This window comes from Oryzias latipes, chromosome 10, assembly GCF_002234675.1.
Source record: "Oryzias latipes chromosome 10, ASM223467v1".
Taxonomy (NCBI): Eukaryota; Metazoa; Chordata; class Actinopteri; order Beloniformes; family Adrianichthyidae; genus Oryzias; species Oryzias latipes.
In genome coordinates, this window is record NC_019868.2 from 22,402,343 (window position 1) to 22,424,169 (window position 21,827).

Sequence of the window (21,827 nt, forward strand, 5' to 3'; positions counted from 1 at the left end):
TTTAGTCAGTCATGAACTTCTTGTCTGAACTGAAATGTGGATATTTTCTTTTTCTGTAACACATTGTAAAATTTGTTGTATGGCAGCTTTCTGTGGGCAGCATTGCAGGACATCCCACAGCCTTCACCTCCACATTTTTGAAATTGTGAGAAAATTGTGTTGTTGCTAAAGGAAAATTCTTTCAATTCAGCAGCTTGATTCTTTCTAAATTAGCTTATTTTATCATTTTGACTTTTTATTGCCAGCCCTAATGCTCAAGTAAATGATCTAATTCCTCCACCACTGTCCCAGTGACAGACACGCTGTAATCTTTCTGCCACTGAGGCACAATTTAATCACACACCTACTTGAAAGCAGAGATCCCTTCCTATTTTTCTACTCTTTTCCCATCACTTCAGTCTCCATTACTGCTGGACTTTTGGACTCCAGAAAACCAGTGATGAAACTGACAGAACGCGCCATGAGCCATTGGTGATAAAAGATGTATAGAGCTGTGTTGTGCTGGGGAAATGGGGAGACAGGCTGAAAAGCAGGATAGAATGAAGCAGCTGTCAGGAATGGTTGTTTGTGGCCCCGCGTGTACGGCGCTTTAGGGAAATAATAAACTGCATCATTAGAACCCCTGTCATTCACAAGTTGTTTGCAGCAGACTGGCTGGAAATACCCACACCATTGCATCACACAGAGCACAGGTCAGAATCATTAGGTAGCTAATTTAGCAAAGATGAGCAGAACTTGTGAGATGATGTGTAGATGTAAACACACATCGGGCCTGATGGAGCTGAAAATTGGTGTCAAATTCCATCTTTAAAAAAGAAAGAAAGAAAAAAAGAAAAAGAGTTGTCATTTTTTGCATTAAAAATTGTTTTAAGGCTACAGGCAGAAATCCAAAACTTTTACCACTGTGGTGATCCTAATGAGTCAGCACTCCAGCTCAGGGCCACGGTGCAGCCATATGGCAGCACCTGAATGAGTCTGACTCCAGACGATGGACCTCCTGACGTCTGTGCGCGTTTGTGTCTGTGGCCGGTTTGTGCCACACCCCCTTCTCCTCGGTGCGGTGGTACGATCCGGAGGATACTGTTATAGCAACACCCAGCCTGAGCGGCTACAGAATCACCCCGTCAGCCTCACAGGGTTCAACTGTGGCTAAACGCAACGCACCAGGCTCCCCGTCTTCTCTCCTTCACACGCACACGCGCGCGCTCACCGCGCGCAGAGCTGGCTCTCGTGTACAGCCATCTGCAAGGAGATCCCTTCCCTTCCCCATCCGCTCCGGTCTCTTCCTCGTCCTCTATCGGCATCTGAGAGCGAGCAGCATCAGCACCACCGCTTCACACCGGCGACAGGACGCGCATCCTGGTTTTCGCAGGAGCGGCGCGTACAAAGTCAGATTCCTTGAGGGGATTGGACCGTCTCCAGCATCTGCGGGCTGTTTACAGCACAGAATCGGACTAAAGAGATGGCTCTACGTCGGAAAGGTGAGCGGCGTGTTTAGTTCTGGCCTTTTTAACATGGATTCGCTGAGGGGAGATCGGGTTCTCGACTAAACGATGCTCGGATGCGGGGACAACGTGAGTTGACAGGAAATGGTTATCAGCTGCTCTCTGTGCTGCGGTGCTGTGACCTGCGTGCGTGTGCCAGAGAACGACGGATGAGAGGGGGGCTCGACCGCGCGGGGCGTGCGTGCATGTATGTATTTGGTCCCAAATTGGTGCCTTTGACGTGCAGGGATGCAGAGTGACTTTGTTCCCGCAGCCGATCTGAATGATGACAGCTCAGGTTGGCCACGCAACAGCGGTCCCGCTTCATGCGTGCATTGCAGCCATGAGTTGTTTTTGCTCCACTCTTCCTGGGTCCACTTCATCAGCACTGATCTCTGAGAAGTGTGCCTTCTGCCCTCCATTGGCTCCATCAGCCGGCTCGGTCCGGACTGGAACCCTGAACTGGTGCCGGTCCAACAGGCTCGCCTCGTCAGGACTCTGGATCCTGCAGCTGAAGGCTTTTCCTCCACCTTTACAGCCAACTTCCAATGCTCTGAATCACGCTGCAGCTTCAGGGGGCAGACCCTCTGCCAAAGAACTAGAGTTTTCCATAACATATGGGAATTTCAGTTGAAGGTTCAAACCCCATTTTTGCTGGATACCATAAAAAAATAAACAATAAAAGCAGGACAAACTGCACCACTATGATAAATCAGAATTCAACCTCAGTCATCTTCTTCATGGCATATCTATAAATAATTTCTTGGAACAAACCACTGAAGGTAAATGCCAAAAATAAATAAGTAATAAGACAGAATATTATAGCAGGACTAAGAGAAATAGCAATCTCTGATCAATTTTATTTTGTAATTGTAAATAAATAAATCAGTTTTGGCTTTCAGTTCACATGTTTGATACGCATGTTCTTTTTTCTGCATTGTACTACTGTAAGGTTTTTACCCCGTTCTCAATAACTTGAAAATATGAAGAAGAGCGAGCAACATTAATAACAAGCCTAGCTTTCTGGCAGTGTCATAAGTGTGTCCTCACCCGGCATTCCCCGCTTCGATGGGGAATTGTGCCTAATAGTTGCTCAGCATGAACATTATCGATATGATAAAAATCTGGGGGTTCTGTCTGGGCTCTTTGTGATTTATAGTTTGCATCTGTGCAGGAGGTTGGCTAATACACACAAAACCTCTCTTTCTGGGTTTGCTCATGCAGGCATGCACACACAGACACTTGTTCGCCGAACAATGAGATGATTTAGATGTATGGAACCTGGAGGGGTCTGTCATTGTTGCCTTGTGTCTCCCTCTGTAGCATACTTGTGTGGATGGGCTGTGTGTCACAGCACCGGGGCTTGTTGTCGCTCTGTGCGGGGGAGCTTGTTGTTTTAGGGCCCGAGGGTGGTAGCACAGAGATTTAGTGCATCTTTTAAATGGCACACACATTATGGCAACGCCTTAACAATTACAGGAAAAGCCTTTGGAAATGAAATGTCACTTCAGCAATTACGCCACATGCCACTGATAAGGAATTTCTGTCAGTCTGCCAACTAACTGCAGGACCAGTCAATCAGACACATATTCAAGATTCCACATCTAAAGGTGTGCCAGCACACTCTGGTTTTCCCGCAGCCGGAGCTATTAGCAGAAAGTGCTAATTATCTCTTTGAGTTGTTACATTCTCACTTTTTAATTTTCTGCATTGTTTTGGTTGAGCTGGTTGCACATATGGCATTTCGGATATCCAAAGAACCTGCTTGGTTCCCTGGCTTGGAGTCACCCCATTATTTTGCTGCAATTTTTCAACAACTTAGGCCGAGAGTACTGATTGTTAGGATGTTGGCATTTCGCCCCATGCTGTCAGCGGATCAATTTGTCCCATCTAAAATATGTATATTTTATTTGGGACATATATATATATATACATGATCTTTGCCTTCCTCTAATAATTTTTTCTAATTCTTGGAATATTGCATGGCCTTTGGATAGTGCATAGCAGTGCAAGACGGCAGGGGAGTTCTTTTTGTTATCCAGCCCTGCATTATTTATGAATTTTCATTCCAGGAATGCAGTAGCCCCTGGCACTGTATTGTTCCTCTCTCCCATAGATTTGCTCACACACTTCCCTTCTGACCTGCAAGTTCCCCTCAAAACAAGACTTCCTTAGTAAAATTGGGGTCATGAATTAGTGAGAGGACACTGTGAAATGCATCCCGGCTCGTTTGCAAGAGGATAACATTTAGCGTGGCAGTCAAGAGTTGGAGCTGGCGGCCGGTATGAGGCCCAGTGGGAGTCCCGCTCCCCCCACACTGAATGTCCATCATATTGTAAGAATGTAATTGCTGCAGAAGCATAAAAGTGCTCGCCACCCCGCTGATAATTTCAAAGTTAAAGTGCCTGGGCAATCAGAGTGATGGACTACACGACTTAAAAACACAAACATTCTCAGACACTTAAGGACCTAACCACTACAACTTCAAATATTTACCCTTCTCGCTTCAAGCACGATCCTATTCCTTTCTCTGGAGGAAGTGTTCAACAAATCCTGTAGAGCTAATTGCTGTTTCTTTTTACTGATCCAGCATCAGTTAGCCTCAGAAAAATGGAAATTACCAGCCAGGTGAAAGAAAAACAGTCAAAGTGCCTCATGAAAATCCCAAGACATTGCAAGTCCACGTGTGAGCACAATTTACAGACCTAAGACGGTGCAGCCTTAATGAAAATGTGACTGTGTTTACAAGGTTGGTCCAATCATAAAGCTGTTATTTTTATTATGGACTGACGGTAAATAATTGGATGAAGTGTTTAGACAAATAATTGACCCTTTTACAGACACATTAGCCTTTATTTATGCAGCTCACAAATACCACATCAGTGAATATAACATATGTGTTTAATCATTAGGAGATTTTTTTGTTTCTGTAATTGCATTTCTGTTTGCTTCCTGTTATTTATTTTACGACTTAATGGGCAATAATGGGGATTTGAAAAAAACACAAAAAAACCTTATTTAATTATTTTGACAACAGGAGGCTTTTATTGGCGAGAACACTGGTGGTCTCCGTATGTTAAAGCATCCAAATATAAAAATGTTTATTTCTGTGTCAGCAAGCAACAGCTACACAAAAAGGGATAGCAATAGTATCAAATCACCTCTCCTAGCAAACACACACACACACGTGTGTGTGTATACACACGCATGAATGTAAGCCTGAGGCGTTCTTCTTTAAAGCATCCAGCTGTGTCTCAGCTGGCATCTCCAAGCCTTTATTCTCTGTTTTCGTCTTCTTTGGGCTATGGGCAAGAGTCAGGAACTGCAGTTAAATAACTGGCGGGTGTTTCGAGAGATTTCACATTGCAGAAATGCATTCACAGCCTTTCTTCACACTCTTCCCCCAACCATCCAACTCGTCCTCTTCCTCTTAAAAATCCAGTCTGAAGACAGAGGGATCGGAGCCGTGAGAGGCTCAGTGGTCAAGCCCACTCTACCTCTCTTTACAATATGTGATTAATTTGTCAAGAGTGAGTGAGGGTGTCTTTTGTGTGAAGAGGAGGCTAATGGAGCACACCTAGATGAAGAGCTCATATGGAGGAGCTGCCAGAAAAATGTTGGTTTATGAGTATAGTCTTGTAGGAGTTATGTTTGGATTATTTCATGTCGAGAAATAGTTGTGCTTTTTTCTTGATAAATTGAATAAATAAATTTCCCACAGTCAAAAATAATATTTAATCTCTCAAAAACCACTAAAATATCTCGTCTATTAAAAAGATTCATACTTAACCCAATTTTCATCCAGTGGATCTTTATTATTACTCAACTCCAGATGTTTTACTGTTAAATATTTCTGAACTAAAGCATAAAAAAAGAAAACACACATGCCTCCGTTATTCACACACACACACACACACATAGAAGAAATACTTTTCCACTGACACATTTCTCACCATGAAAATTTTATGAATCGAGTCAGCAGACAACTTTAGAGGAAGAAAAATCAATCTCGTTTCTTCCCCAATTCATTGGAACATAAATTGTCCTTCACTTCCAACGAGTAATCTCTGTCATTGTGTGAAAATAATCAAGTTTAAAATCCATTGTAACTTTTTCGCTGTTGTTGACACAAATTAAAGGTATACAGCGTTGGAAAGCTTTTGCCGACGAAATGAGCCTGCAGCTTCGATCGATAAATAGAAAATGATCAAAATTAGATTTTTCTTTTTTGGGTTATCACAAAGGAAGATACCACTGGGGTTTTGATAAGACATAACATCCTATTTTGTGCTCCAAGATTTACGTCTTCATGTGAATGGATTATATCCATAGGTTTGTTGCATGTATATGAAATGATTTAACAACACCGTAGATCTCCCCACTAAACGAGTTCATCTATTTCCTGCTGACTGGTAAATAGCCTCATGTGTATCATCAGTAATTTTCATTGCTCTACTTTCTATGATCATGAATTATTAACTCTTAGCAAAGATGAATTGCTCCAGAATGGTTGTTGATGCATCTCAGCTGGAAGCTGTGTGTTACACAATGCAGTACAGTGTGCAATGACAAGTTTGAAACGCTTTTTATTTTATTGCAGAGGAGGTCTTCTTTTGTTCAGCCGTAATTTCAATACGAGGCTTGATCCACCGTGAACTCTGGGATGGATTTCAAGTACATGCATCATTGGCCAAATTTACTCAAATTCTCTGCCAATTGCCAGCAAGGATGGCATGCTAAACAGCGCAAAGATAAATGAGAAAAACAAAGCAAAACACATCTTCTAATCCCTGAAAAAATCTCAAGAACATTCTGGAGGCAGGTTTTTTTTTTTTTTTTTAAACTAACAACCCTGGAATCCTGAATGTTTTAGAATCATCTGCGTGTTATTCCAAACTGATCCAAGAGGAGTTGCTTGACCAAAGTCATTTGATTCTTTTCCCCGCACTCAGAAGACACTGGGACTCACCAGGCTAGCAACAAAATGAGAAATGCAAATATTTAAGGAACATGCCCGGTGCAGTTTTGCCTTGCAAATTCTTGAAGGGAAAAGCGTGCAGCAGAAAATGAGATACAGAGTAAATGGAAAAACAAGGTCAAAGATGTTTAAGAGAAAAGTGTTTCAAATGACTACCTGGCTTTCTCCTTACTGTAGATGCATTTTGCACTATGCGCTATTGATTTCAAGCTTAAAGGGCAGGATTAGTTTATCTAGATCCCTGCAATGTCTCTTTTTGCACTTATATATGAGCAGTAAACCTTTTAGATTGGCAAATTGTTGTGTAAAAGCCTTAAAATCCTGCTTTCATTTCATGAAAAACTGCAATTTTCCTATCACAGAGCAAGATTTTGCTGCATAACCTTGAGCTGCATGCGTATGTTTATGTATTCCGACCAGGCATATGGAGGGAATGTACTCAGCACCCACACATCACCCGTTCATCAGCTCACAAAATAAATAAAAAAACACAGTGTGAGGACGGCGGCTTCTTCCAGACTGAATCCCGTGCTCGGTGAGGAGTTGCTCCTCCCTTTGTTGAGGAGTGTTTTTACAGAACGAGACGGTTGAATACCGTCTGCGCCCTTAAATGACATGGAGAATTTCGGAGGCGGTGAGAGGTGACGACCGATGTGAGAAGCCGGATGAACGGCAAGAAGCCCTATGGGCTTTTGGACTGGAAATGTGAAAAAAATACATCCCCTCTCTGACATTACATGCCGCCTGCTTTTCAAAAATGACAAGCCTTTCATTGTAACAGTGTAGATGGAAGATTAGCCCACTTAGCATCCAGAAATCAATCTGCCATGCAGCTCAAAAGCTCCTTGTAGATCTTTTCAGGCACTCCTTTGCAGGACTAATGTTCTTTTCTCATTCATTTCACTGTAATCAACAACTTCATAAAAGAGGATGCGCAGGAAATACTGACTAAATAATTAATCACCAAATCCAATTTCTGAAATCAATGGCTTTGATTTATCAATTAATTCTGCATTTGTAATGCTGCTGCTGTGCTTTTCTCTGTCTGTTAGAGGTTTTCGTGGTCAAAGACGTTATTTAAAGAGGCTTTTTAGTGGTAATTGGCTGACGAACCAAGCTTAGAAGTTTGTTAGGCTTGGTGTTAAGCTTTGTTTCCACGATGCTGGTTGATGAAAGACACCTTTTTGTCTTGTAATGACGGAACCTCCTTTTTTAATAGGAAATGAAAATGATGATGACAAATGTTGAGCATCACCTCAGTGTCTGACACAGGACTGGAAAGTTGTGAGTACAAATCAGCGATCAAGTCATACAAAAGACTCTAAAAATGAGACTCAGTTCCTCCCTTCTTAAAAGTCAGCATTGATGGTCTACATTGGGAGGTTAGACCACCAAATGGTCCCCTGAGGGATGGGTCAAATACGGAGAACACTCACCCAAGTGGGAAAACTGATGGTACTTTAGCTTGACTATAAAGACCCATTCCAATGAAATTTGTGTTTTTAAAATGTCCTGTCATTTTCTGATGATGGAGGACATATATAAAAAAAACAGAAAATGTAATATTTGAGCATTTCTTTATTCAAATTGTCGTGAATCAGGAGCAGACGGAAAAATGCTGTTTGAAAAAGATTGTACTTGTGACGTAGAAATACACTGGGTGGGCCACAACCTCCCTGCTCGGCTACATTCTGATGCATCTACTTACAGGCAAATTGATTCAATTCAGTTTTATTTATATAGCCCAATATTACAACACAGTCTGCAATTGATCTGTGTACGTCTTTGTTTTCCTCATCCGAGCTGACGTCTGGTTCAAAATTGTACGTCTAGATAGCTTCAATATTCCTCGCTATTTTTTATTTACTGGTTATGTTAGGTTGGGGGTGTGAGGGGCTGTTAGCTAATGGGAGAACATCTAAACAGATGGATGATGGGAAGTGAGGCCAGACTTACTCTGTGCCCACAACTCAGAGGGGAATTTCTAACAAACTACTGCGGTACTGCAGAAACTATGTACTCAAAAACAACAGTTTTTTTATTTTATTTTTGCTAAAGTCGGCATCATAAATAAAAGGCCACAAGGAACACTTTAAAATAGAGAAAGATGATCGAAGTGGGTCTTAAACGTTTAACACAGGATTTTAGACAGAACTGTCCAACTGACATGACTGTTGAGTTCATTTGAAAAAAAAAAATGCCCTGGTGGGATGTGCAAGTCATGTTTGTTGTTGTTGTTAAAATTGTCATGATTTGTCAGTTTTTTTCTTCGCTTCTCAGCCTGCTTGGAAATCAAGGGTTTTAGATCAGAAGAGACTTGAGGTGGATTTCACAAATAAAAAGTCTGCTAAGACGCAATGGGAAAACGGCTGTACCATAGTCAAGATCTGAAAGAAAAGGAAAAAAAGTTTTAACTGCAGTTGAGATATAAAAAGGATCTTTGAAAAGTTTAAAGCTTTTCTACTCCTTGGCTCTAGGCCACACTCAGAGGGCATGAATTGTGTAGAACCTTATGGATTTCTTCACACTGCTCAGGCATGCAGTGCCAATGTGGGGATTTGAGCCATGTCCACTATAAATAGTCAAATTGTCCAGGATGGCTTCCCTACCCCTGACAGTTCCTGACAGGAGCTGATCTTCTCCGTGAGCGGGTGCACACTCTATATTTCTTGCCTCTCAGTCATGCTCTCCTTTTAAAGCATGCGGGGACACAGTGAAGATTGCTGAGCAACTGTGTCACACATATGACTCGCAGTGTACATTAACCTTAGGTGCAACTGTGTGTGGAATAATGAAGGTATAGAGTGCACAGAGGGCTGGAAGGTAGAGACACTGCAGCAGAACAGAAAAGCGAGCGAATGAGAGGTTCACACAACATTGCCTTCTCTAAAAAGGCCAGTAAAGACTGTGTTGATTCTCTATGGTGTGTGGGTGTTCAAGTGTGTTGTTTGTCCGTAACTGTAAAACGCTATAAGTATGTGTAGGCGCAAGGGCAGCGCCTGTGTGTCTGTCTGTGGCTGATTGTCAGCGTGTGTTTCATCTTTGAAACCCTGCCAGGATGCCGCTCGTATGACGGGTTTCAGGTTGTGTGTGTCAGCGCTACAGTACGTGTTCTGCTGGTAAACTCTGCATTAGCAGCAAGAGATTTCAGGCTCGGTCAGCTATGAAAGCGCAACTACGTGACAAAAGTGCCTCCGCCTCCCATAGATACCAGCTAGCCCTTATCCACTAATTAAAACCCTCTATCGCTCCATGTCTCACTTGACAATCTCTCTATCCTTCAATTCCCCCCGTTTTCATAGTGAAATCTCCCAATCTCTCATTATCTTTCCATCACTCTCTTTATCCTCGATCAGCATTCAGCCGTCTCTCCTCTCAGCAGGCGCTGAGGGCTCCCTGTAGGCGGTGCGCTGTTTTGTTGTGTGTTGGTTGGGTGGTCGAGATGGAACAGGGTCCGGTGGGTCCTTCAGGGTCTTTTGTCAAAGTAGTCTCTGTCATATGCCTGAGGAGTCTTGATGCTACTAACGAGTGGAAAGGAGCCACATCCTTCCCTGCACACACGGCATACTGTACACACCCTCACTCTTGGAGAGGCATCTCTGACAGCTTACTGTTTTCTCCCGTAGGACCTGCAGCCTGGATCCACATTTGTAGGAAGAAACCGTGTCTCTGTTTTCTTCTAGTGATTAAGCTGTTGTTGCGGGAGACAAAATGAAAGCCTGCAAACACCGATGGGGATTGCTAGGACTCAACTCGGGAGCATCTACGACAATAGGGTGATGCTATACCTTTGTCGAAGTTTCTCTCATCATTTCGGCTGCGCTCGAAGCCTGTTGAATGAGCGAAATTAGCTTATCCCTCTTCAAACAAGGGTCAATAAAAAGTGAAAAAGCCTCTGCCAACAAAGAAAGTAGTTCCCCACACAATGGGGGTCTCCAAGCTGTTTTGGAAATAAACCCTTCTTTGCATTGTGGAAATGTATTTATAATGTGCGGACTATACAGTATCAATAATCTGAAGAGCTAATATTGTTGAAAGACGCTAAGCTCTTCTTTATCCTCCTTGTTTATTTACCAATGTGAAACCCAATTTGTCTGCCTTCGCCTGGTCCCAATCTTCTCTACGCCTCTCATTCCGCTTGCTCTCTCTTCTTGTTTGCTGCAATTTTGATACAATTTCAGTACAATCACTTGAGGTTGGGAAGCGAAAATCGGTTTTGACTCGTCCTCATGCTCCTTGCCTTTACTGGTGATCTGTGCTGGGTTGTTTTCTTTGTTGTGGTTGGTGAACAAATGAAGGACCCCGCCTCTCTCTGGGGTTACTTGGAGTGTAAATCCTGTTAAAAACAACTGTGGCAGTGAGCCTCCGTTGCTTCTCTGAGCAGATTTTCCAAACCAGCACACTAGTCCATCGTTGCTCATCTCAAAGAAATGAATTGATGGGGAGTGGTGTGGATGAGTGGGAGGGTTAATATAGTGGACAAATGGTCCCATTAAGTAATATTATATCAGCATAGCTGTGGATTATCACTCTTGTGTGTGTTTGATCAGGAAAGAAATAATTGCAGATGTGGTTGAGAGGACAGCAGAGTAACACAGAAAGTATGTTTGCTCACATTGTTTTCACTTTGGACTATATTTTTTAAAAATATAAACAATGCTAATATGTGGAATTGAAAATGTTGAACACTAGTGTAATGATTCATTTTAAAATATTCCAATTCATATGATAATCTGTGGTTGATAATAAGAGATTTAGTCTATACTGGTTCATTTTGAACGATTCGATTTACCGACATAAATTGATCTACAACCCTTTTAGCTAAAAATTCAACCAGTGTGACTCAGAGATAAATACTTGGAGACTGAACAGTGCAGGTGAAGTTTTCCAGATTCCTTGTATTTCTTGCAATATTATCAAGTGTGAATTAAATATGTGTACAAACAAACAAGTAAACTAGAATTAATGACATTCACATTTTAGCTTCACGCAGTTCAGCCCAATGTTGTTTTTCCAAGATATATTTAGGACCACTTTCATTTAAAATGTAGTGCAAACAATAACAGTTCAGGTTGAATAAATGTAGGTTGGTTTGTCCACATCAAAATGTTACAAACAGAACATCATTAGAGCATTCTACCACACTGAATTTTGCAGACATGTGATCATACAAAGTGTTTCCACACACTGGACTCTAATGATGGCTTGATCATGTTTTGCTGTCATCACATGTGTGTTATCCGCTGAGATGGTCATTTTTACTTAATAGTAAAATAAATCTACCATGCCTCAATCCAAACAGTATTTTCCATGACCGATGTAATCGAATAATTTCATTTTGAAACAATTTCATAAAGGCATAGGTCAATTTGATTAACAACTTGCCTCAGACAGATTGATCTGGTTGGATTGTAGGAACATAAATCGATTCATCAATTAAGTTGATTAATTGTTACACCCCTATTGAGTACTTTTTTATTTATTTATGTTATAGCAGCCTATAACATAAATAAATACATGGAGATTTTTCAAGAACCTGTACAGTCATGTGACTATTTTTTCTAAGATGCCAGAAAGTATTTTCTGACACTTGTTTCACCTCTAGAGTACTTATATCATGGTGAAACTAAGAGCAAAGCTTTTAGGTGCTTCTCCAAGGCAATTCTCTTTGGTCGCTGCAGTCCATTGCTTCACAAGCAGATAAAAAAATGATGAAGGTGATGCTGCAATCTGTGCAAGTAAGGTTTTGCATGTGTTTTTTTTTTTCCCCCTTCTGTATTAAACTTTCATTTTGGAGCAGTACTAATTATTTCAGTGTTCTCAGATCTTAGCTGGGCTTTTCTTGTTTGTTTCATGAAGTAGCCCACAGCCAAGTTCTGGTGACCGCTATGCCCCAAGGTGTTGTTGCTCAGCTGCACAACTAGACTGGGGTTGTGCTCAGGTGGCACATGCTGACTTGTCCCGAAGAACGCCTGTGTGCCTTGTTTGAAGTGAGTTTGACTCCAGGAAACAACCTCCAGGTTTCTACATCAAAACCCTGAATCAAACCCCCTAATGGGCACCCTACTGTGGGCAAGAATTAACAGGAATAACCCCCGCTAGCAGGCTTACTCCTCTAAATGCAGTAGTCTCAGAGGACAAGGTGGAGGGTGGAAAGCATGTGAGGTTTGGGGAGGAGACGAAGCAAGGATGGGAGGAGGGAGGAGTAAAAGCAAAAGGTGAACTGTTTCAGAAAACAGAGATTGCAAAGAATTTTCACCGCTGGAAAAGCTTGTTTTCATCTTTTACATTCAAGCAGGACAACATGTCAACAAATTGCTCACAAGCCAGCCTGCATGCAGAGTGTGAGTGCACACGATGGGGGAACAAGATGGAGCACCATTGTGCTGCATTGCATGATTTCATTCTTGCATGTAAGAATGTGGCAGGCGTAAAACGGAGCAGAGAGCCTCTGCGGGACAGACAGCAGTCACCGCCTGCAGCAAGCTCAGAGCTCACAGGGTAATGTATACCTGCTCCTTGCTGTACCAGAGAGAAGGTGACACCAGTCAATCCCATTCTGACAGGGCAGCTGAGATAATAGCAGGCTTTGATTCCTTGCAATAACTCCTGTCAATCAAAATGAAAAGCGTTGTGATTGCAGAGAACCACAAGCATGTGCTGTTAGAGCTCACTGTACACTGTAGTACAGCTACTGTAATTGGACGCAACATGAGACTCGGTATTTCAAAGCAGATGTTTTATTTTTAAAAGCAGAGCAGGCATGAAGCGAGCCGAAGGCAGTTGAGGAGTTTTGGCATATCATAGACGTTGTGATGTCTGCAGGGAACAAAAAGAAGTGAGATGAACACACGGACGACGTGGCCCATTTTTCTGACTGCTTGCCGTCAGGGGTCAGTGGGTGGTCTGCCTGTCTGTGTGCAAGTGCATGCACTCGGGGAATGAGGAGGGTGAGCACAAGGCCACAGGAAGGAGTCTTTCAGGTGGAATAAAAGCATTACTGCAGCAGTGGAAAGGTCAGCTGTAAACTTGTATCAGACTGGTGGTGATCACCCTTTGCTGCAGATCTCTGAGGTATTGAGCAGGCACGCTCTAATGGCTTTGATATATGGACTACAGGACTCCCTGAAGAGGTCAATACCATAGCACTTTGTCTCTATGAGCAATGACCCTCTCAAGCTCCATTTAGAAGCTTTATAACTGCAGGAAATAGGCTGGAAAGGCCTCAAGCAGTGCATGGTGAAAGAGAACTAATATGAATTAAGTATTTTCTAATCACTTCTTCTGTGCTCCAATCATCATCCCAATCAGTCATTAGTTATGGTGGTATAAGTGTATGACGCTGGACGTTATCAGAAGTAGACTCTGATGAGGTTGAGAGAGGAACAAGTGATTCCGAGCAGAAACGAGTTGATTTATCATCGTCCCCTTTAAAGAGGGCAGTGTCACTGAAAAGCCTGTTGTCAAAAAGTGTTTCATCATCACTTCACTGTGATGGCGATTCCCAGCATTTAATGACACCAGTCACAATGACAAATTTGATGATTTATAGGCGACTTATCAATGGTTATTGTTGAGAGATAAAGCTAATACAGCTGACATAATATGCAACCGTGTCTCATTCAAGCCAATTTTTTTTTCAAAGACATAGTCAAATGGCAGCTATCTTGGTCGCCTCTGTGTGTATTGATTTGCAGCTAACCTTTGTGCGTGTATGAAAGCCGCCACATGCTGTTTATGAATGCGTTCTGTAATGGGAATGAACATATGTTAGAAATTGTTCAATAACAGACCTCTTTTGCCTTTTCCCCCTCCCATACTCTTTCATTTTCCTCACCTACCTCTTTCATTCGATCTTCTCCCTTGCTTCTTTATCAAACGGACCCGCGCCCTACCTTACCAGACTCTGTGCAGTGGCTCTGCTGAGTAAACACGTGAAGACCTAAAAACCATGGAGGAGATGGACAGCAAACCCTACCAGCCGCTTTCCAAGGGGCGCCATGAAATGGAGATGTCCTACACCAGTTCATCTGATGAGAGCGAGGATGGGCGCACTCATCACCGCTCCTACACTTCGCGGGAAACCCTGCCGGACTACACAAACGAGCTGCGCCTCACCCTTGGATCACACCGGGAAAGACAAAGCAACTACAGCCAACCCCACCCAGGTACAGGATCATGATTATAATGCCATTAATTGATTTAGATTTACTTTCATTGTCCATTGTACAATGAAATTGAAGTATGGCCATTCCAGTGCAAGAGTAAAAAAATAACAAAACATAACATTAAATAAAGCAGTATGTACAACATATAGAGTGTGCAAATATAAACTGTAATAAAGGATGTCCAAGATTTGTGTTCAAAATTACGTCCAAAATTTTGTGCAAACATATTAGATGTGCAAGAGGTAGCAATGAGGTAGAGTGTTGATGTTGGGTTGACACATAAGTGAACTGTGCTAATGCAGATTTATTTGTGCATTTTGGAATTGAGGACGGCAGCTCTAATATCAGCTCTATTACAACAACATGTGGCAGCTGTTGCTAGCTAAAAGAGAAAGACGCACACGCCAAACTAAAAAGTTTTAAAAGACTAAATTATCCAGCCCACAATGTCAGAGGCAGCCAATTACCTCTTCTCCATGGAGGTGATATTTCTCTCCCACAGCTAAACTAGGTCAACCCCAAACCTTTGTGGCCTCACCTGGGGTGGAACACTACCCTTCATTACACACACGCAACAGAAAGGCACAGGCTAACAGAAGCACACACACCTATTGACACATGCACACCCATTTTTTTTTTTTTCCTGCTGGAGACAGGAGGAGAAATGGGCCAACACATGCTGTGATGGATGGCCTTTATGCAGGTCATGTGTAGTGTTAAGACAGAAACTGAACCTCATCAGGAGAATGCTGCTGTGGGGGCTCATGGTGATCAATAGATGCACCTTTACCTGACCCTCTTACTGCTCTGTAGAACCTGCCCACCATGGGTACTAGTGGCGTTAAGCATTTCCAGCAGCTAGACCCCTAGAAACAGGTGGCAGCGACAGTTGCATGGTTTGAACCCCCAGCCTTCCCTGCCTTCAATGGATTCTATCATACTGTTTGTCAAATTGCAACCCATCAATTGCCATTAGTCATCATCAGTTTGCTTCGATATCTTACCAAGGCCTGTGGTGTCGGAAATGACTCGGCTTTTCAGCAGCTACCCAGCTTTTTTCCGTTTCCATAACAAACAACATCCCAGGCCATCAGTGTCATATGGTGAGGTGCAGACGACCCCCAAAGCAGCCTTTTTAATGTCGATGGCAGCCAGTTCTGCAAAGCACATCTGTTCATCTTTGGGCAACAGAGTTAAATATAGCCCACCCTATCTAAGTAACCAACTGTTAAGGGGGGGAGACTTTGCCTCCAGTGACATTTTTTAACAGATTACAGCTTTCATGACAAAAATCAGCCAGTTTATCTATCCTCTAATTCCCACCCTTGTTCCTCATATTTCCCTTCATCTTTTAAATGAATACATCTTGCCCTCACCTCTTACAACTTTTGATTTTCCTCTGATATTACTATTTCTTCTCCCCATTGACTCCCACACCACCATTTTATTTCCTCTACGTTGCACCTGTCTCTGCTAAGCTTCTTTGCATTAGAAGGATAGTGTTAACAGATGGACAAAAAGCATCCAAAACAAAGCTGGCCAAAGCAATGCTTTATGTTTGTTTATTATTTAGCATACATTGATTAGTACATTTCCTAAAGTTTGGGTTAAAAAAAGCCAGAAACTTGTTACAACTTGCAAAATACTCAAACTAATGTACCAGCAAGGAAGAAAATAAACAGCCTTACTAGATTCTGAGGATTTATGTAAGAATATTTAAAAATCAATTTCTCTCATATTCAGAAAATATTCTTATCATGGAATTGGTAATGCCAAAGCAATCTTTTATTGAAAGTAATGGTGACTAAAAGACAAACACAAAACAGAGACAACAGACTAATGACATTAGTACTTTACTTTTAAAATTGCTTTGTGTTTGTCTGTATTAAAAAATAGCAATGAGTATTCTACGGAAAGAAAATGTTTATTCAGAAGTTTTTGAAAATTTATGCCGTTCTTATTTTTTAATGCACTCCAATTTGAGAGATCTGGTCAGGGTCATTTCTGATTTTGTTTAAAACAACCTAAAAAGGAATGTATTTATTTATTTTTCGCACCAGGGTTTTTATTTTTATCATTTGGCAATCTTAATATACTAAAAGAAAACAAAACACTATTTCACAGTTGTGGTTTTGAGAAAGGAAAAAAAGAAAAAGCTTTTAAGCAAGATATTAATTTAAAAGATTTATGATTCCAAACTCACTTTCTTATTTTCTTTGGTAATCTTAGGACAACAGAAAAAAGTTTTGATAAATACATAAATAAATAAATAAAATAAATAATAAGAAGTTCTCATTTGCTATCTGACAGTAATTTACTTGTGGAAGTCACATCCTTTTTTTTCAGTTCTGTTTGTGTAAATGTAGCACACCAGTGAGCCGGCATCTCGATCTATCCAACATGGTGTCCAACTTTGCGTAAGCAACAAGTTGGCATGGCAACTCTGGCCTATATAACTTAGTGAGCTAAACCACAATAGGGTTCACCTCCACATCATGTTTGACACAAACAAATAGAGACTCCAGCATGACATCAATGTGAAGCCCACAATGCATCAATAAACTGAAAGATTTTTTCTTTTTCTTTTAATGTGTTGAATGTGAATGAATATGTTTTTTTAAACCCTTTGATGAAATCCGCAAAACATTTTTGTGATACTGGGCATCCCTGCCCTTAGACCCTCCTTCTTCCTGGTAAGGAAAAACTGAAAAACGGATTCCGGAAAGAACGAAAAAACCACAGGGGTGTCCACAAGAAGGAGGGATCCCCTCCCAGGACGGACAGGCGATTTACCAGAACATAAGTAGCCTTCATGCTTCATACCGTTTTTACATTGTACTTTAGTAAATTAGGGCTACAAAATGGTCATTGTTATATTGGTCTGGGTTTATTTAATAATTTTCTGTTGTTTCCATTCCTCCAGTTTTTGGCCTCATTACTATCACATAGTGGGAAGATGACGAATGTTACCTTGACTTTTTTATCAGTGTGACTTAATTCTAAATAAACCGTTATAGTATAGTAGAGTTATAGTATTTACAGTCTAAAACTGCAACAAATGGGATGACAGCTTACAGAGGGGCTAAAGCTCCTCCATATCTCCACGTGAGTCCATCCCTGCATTTCTAATATGTCTTTGATTTAAGGGCTTTTAGAATTGCACGACTTTTACTTAATTTATTGAAAAAATATGCTAATGAATGGATTCTGACAGTTCTGGTGACACTTCAGTTAAACTTAATTTTGAAGACTAAAATGGAGTAATACTGTGGAGTTTTTTTTTGTTTTTTGCACAAAACCTTTCGCAGTAAAGGACACTTGCAGAATAAAATCATAACCCAGATAATATAGCAATTTCTCAAAATAAAGGACAGGCAGCACTCAAACTATATTTATGAATAAATATTTTATTGCTGGAATGACTGAGAAGTACCTCTGTAGTTATTAAAAAAATGTTTCCTTGCATTTATCCCAATTTTATCAAGATGATTTAAAAGAAAAACTTTAAAACCCTCTGTTTGATTTTTGTTTTCTTCGATTTGTGCTCATTGCAGTTTGGAATATAGCCCATTTTCTCTTGAATTGGCCTTTTTCAACAGTTGCAAGTGAAACCATATGTGTTTATCGGTGACCAATCTTTGGCCTGTGGAATTTCAGCAGAACAGTCAGAGAGCCACAGTTGGTCTTGACCCCATCAAAAAAGCACAGCAGGACACATCGCCGGTCAGTGTAGTGGTAAACAGGACTGTTGCCTTTATTTGAAAGTGTTCGCTTGGCTTTCTGAGGGCCTGACCTAACACACACATTAACTTTGAAGCACAGGAAGTCTTTCCTTCCTCAGATCTCCGAGGAACGTATAGGTTACTGTCTGCATAGATTTCAATTTATGCCCTGCTTTCTTTCAAATTACATCAGTTCCATCCCTTCCACTTATACATTCTAAACAGAGACTCTGTATTGAGGAAGAAAATTTACTCAACTGACTCTACAGTAAAAAGTAGAGCTCAATTGAATAGAATTGAATTGAAGTGTAACCAGAGGACTAACACAGTATATCTGATGTTCTCAGATAACAGGTTGATGCCTGGGATTGGCGGCCGTGCTAATACCTGAAAGAGTATGAAGCTCAATTTTTCTCTCAGTCTGAGTCAATATTAATAAGGTTTGATCTTTATCTGGTCTCTTCACCCCACCAAGGAGAATATAGATGAGATCAGTGGTCTGTTTGAGCAGCAGTTCGATACATCTCAAGCTCAATAACACACATCTCGCATCCAGAACAGGATATAGCTTTACTGCAAATGGTTAAGAAAAATTCAAGTTGGCAGTTGGAGATTCGAGTTTAAAGGGGAAAAAAGAAAAACTTTTTAATAAGTGCTTGTTCAAATATGACCTCTCTTTTACCTAATGTATTTCATGTTCAGTGTGTTGCCTGCAAATCCCCAGTCTGAACTGAACACCTGGTCAGCTTACTTTCTTAAAGGAGGGGAAAAAGCATGTCTTTATTAGAGGCTTTACAGCTTAATGTCTGCATGATATCAATCAACACCTCTCTCCCTCCTCTCCAGATCTAGACTACTGTAATGCTGGGCAGATGAGGAGCCCAGATTATCTGATCCACCAACAACAACAGCAGCAGCAGCAGCATCAGCAGGAGGAGGAAGAGGAGGCACTCTGCTCTGGACCGGCTGCTCACGTCCATAGTCGTGCCTACTCCCTTGGCGTGGGCTCCGATGTGGACACGGAGCCGGAGGTGGAGCCCTCTCCTGCTCACGGTCTTCAGCACATGTGGATGCGTGGCCTGAAGTCGGAGCAGAGCTCCTGTCTCACCAGCCGTGCCAACTCCGCCCTCTCCCTCACAGACACAGAGCATGACAGAAAATCAGAGCCTGACAACGGTAAGTAAAATAAAATAAAGTAAAAAAAATCCCCTCTCTCTTACAAAGAACTCAATGTGAAATAAGAGGGCAGACTGACTTAACACGTGATTTAGTAGGAGGCCTGTGATCATTTCTTTTTGTGCATGGAGAGAGTACATGCTGACTTAAACCTGTGTGTTTTCTGTGGCGTGCACTGCTCTGTGCATTCTGTCATTATAACATGTCATTTTGTGCAAATGGAACAAAAGGAGAAAAAAAAAGACATGTTGAAGGTTTGAGTCACAGCCTCTGGGTGATTACATGGCTAGAACTTCAGGTTTGGGCACAAATGCTTAGATGTCTCTTTGAAACGCTCTGTGATGTGAATTAGTACAGAAAAAAGTGCAGCTGGATATTTAGTGAGCTTGTGTTGCAAGTGGTGCTGAGGCTGGCTGGGAGCTTAAGGAGAGTGCAGTGGCTGGGATCCATATGACCCGGAAAAGCACAGAGTATCCATGGGAAGCGGAGCTTGCTTTAAGGCTCTCAGGAAAAGGAACTGTGAAGGGGTCGCATGTCTGCAGTGCCTGACTCGCTGCCTGAGGGCAGCAGAAAACTGCCTCTGTTGGAAGAGCACAGCTTTGAAGGAGAAGAAGATGAGAGGCAGGGGTGATGATTTGAGCCAACTAGGAGGGCCTGGGATAGTGCCAGCTATCTGTCTTGCACTGCTGGGCTTGGCTTGGCTCCCTGCAGATGGAAAGTTAGTTAGAGAGGCATACAAACAAAAGCAGGGCTCTCCCTTCAGTCCCCAAGGGCACTGTCTGTTTATGCGTTACAAAAAAGGTGGAAAGGATTCAGCGGGTGAGATGGGAGAGGGTGATGGAGGATGGGGGGTGGGGATTTAGAACCAGGATGAAGAAATCAGCAGAGCAACAAATGCAAATGAGAGAACAGAAATGGTACTATAATTGTATAATTAGAGTGAGAATAAAAAGAAAACGATTGGCTGAGGTTACAATGGCAGAAAGAAAAGCGGGTCTTTAAGTGTCAGGTGAAGCTGTTGGAAAAATGAGAGGGTTAAAGACCCACTCAGATAAAAATCACGTTTTTGTGTGTTTTAAACATGTTTTTGTGGAATTTTTCTGGGGCTGGAGGACAAACATAAAGAAAATAAAGATTACAATTGTGTTTGAGTATTTCTTTATTCAAATTATGGTGAATCGAGAGCAGATGACAAAAGGCAGTTGGAGCTTGGAGTTGTGACGTAGAACCTACAACTGCACTCTACAAGCTCCCTGCTCCGCTTCATTCTGATGCATCCACTTATAGACGACCGAATCCACGTACGTCTTTGTTTTTCTCGTCTGAGCTGGCATCTTGCTCCAAAATCTCCAGCTGGATAACTCAAAGATTGCTCGCCATTTGTGTTTCACCCGAAATTTTAGGTTAGGGTTGTGAAGGGCTCTAAGTTGGCTCTGTAAAAACTATGACCTGGAACCAGGCTTTTTTAGGTTTAGGAAAAAAACGCCCCCAAAAAAAAAAAACTACAGAATCATAATTAAAAGATCAATGGGAATGCTTTTACAATAGATCAAAGGATATGTTAGAGTGGGACTTTAAAGATGGAAGGACAAAAAGAATAACCGAGAAGAGTTTTTGAATATTTTTGATTTAATTATGACTTGGAAGAAAAAAAATACTATATGGAAGACATGAGTGTGGGAAGAGAAACGCAAGAACTTGTGGGTAATCAGTCAATTGTGATTCACGTATTAAATGTTAGAGATGAGGGGCTTCGTCTTTAACCCTCCTCTGAAAACAGGCAGGCAGAAGACAACTGTAGACAATAAGGATGGATGAAGTGACAGCAGGAACAGGGGAGGATTTAAATGTTCAAAGCTTTGGGCTTTTCTGTTACAGAGCGCCAAGAAAGCCGGTTTATGTGTGGATTTCACATGTCACATTGACAATGACATGCCCAATAGCTCTCCAAAGTTTGACACATTCTGTCTTCTGACTACTCAGATTTTAACTGGTTTTACATTTGAGTTCAATCAATAGCATTTAGTGCTACGCTGCAAAAAGACGTAGCTTAGAAACAGGAAAAGCCCTTTAGAAGGAAAAAAAAATTGGAAACTAGTAAAAACATGTGTGCATGCAATAAAAAAATCTTATAATAAGATTAAAATAGTCAGGAACTGGTAGTTCCAATGCCTGCTCTAGAAACTGAAGCATGAATAAAACCATGGAACCATGCAGATGACCTGAACAGAATAAACCGAAACCCAGACACTTAAATAGACTAAAGGCAATTAACTGAAATGAAGACAGCTGTGGATCA

General features: G+C 41.5%; 1 protein-coding gene across 1 annotated transcript in view; it reads left to right on the top strand.

Moving 5' to 3' along the window:
• The first annotated feature begins 1,056 nt into the window (after positions 1 to 1,056).
• tenm1 (teneurin transmembrane protein 1) overlaps positions 1,057 to 21,827 on the top strand; it is a 212,672-nt gene continuing 191,901 nt past the window's right edge. Inside the window, exons 1-3 of the mRNA XM_011480413.3 lie at positions 1,057 to 1,481; positions 14,366 to 14,630; positions 19,199 to 19,528. Of these exons, the coding sequence (XP_011478715.1) occupies positions 14,414 to 14,630; positions 19,199 to 19,528 (547 nt within the window). The 5' untranslated portion in view covers positions 1,057 to 1,481; positions 14,366 to 14,413. The remainder of the gene's footprint in view (positions 1,482 to 14,365; positions 14,631 to 19,198; positions 19,529 to 21,827) is intronic.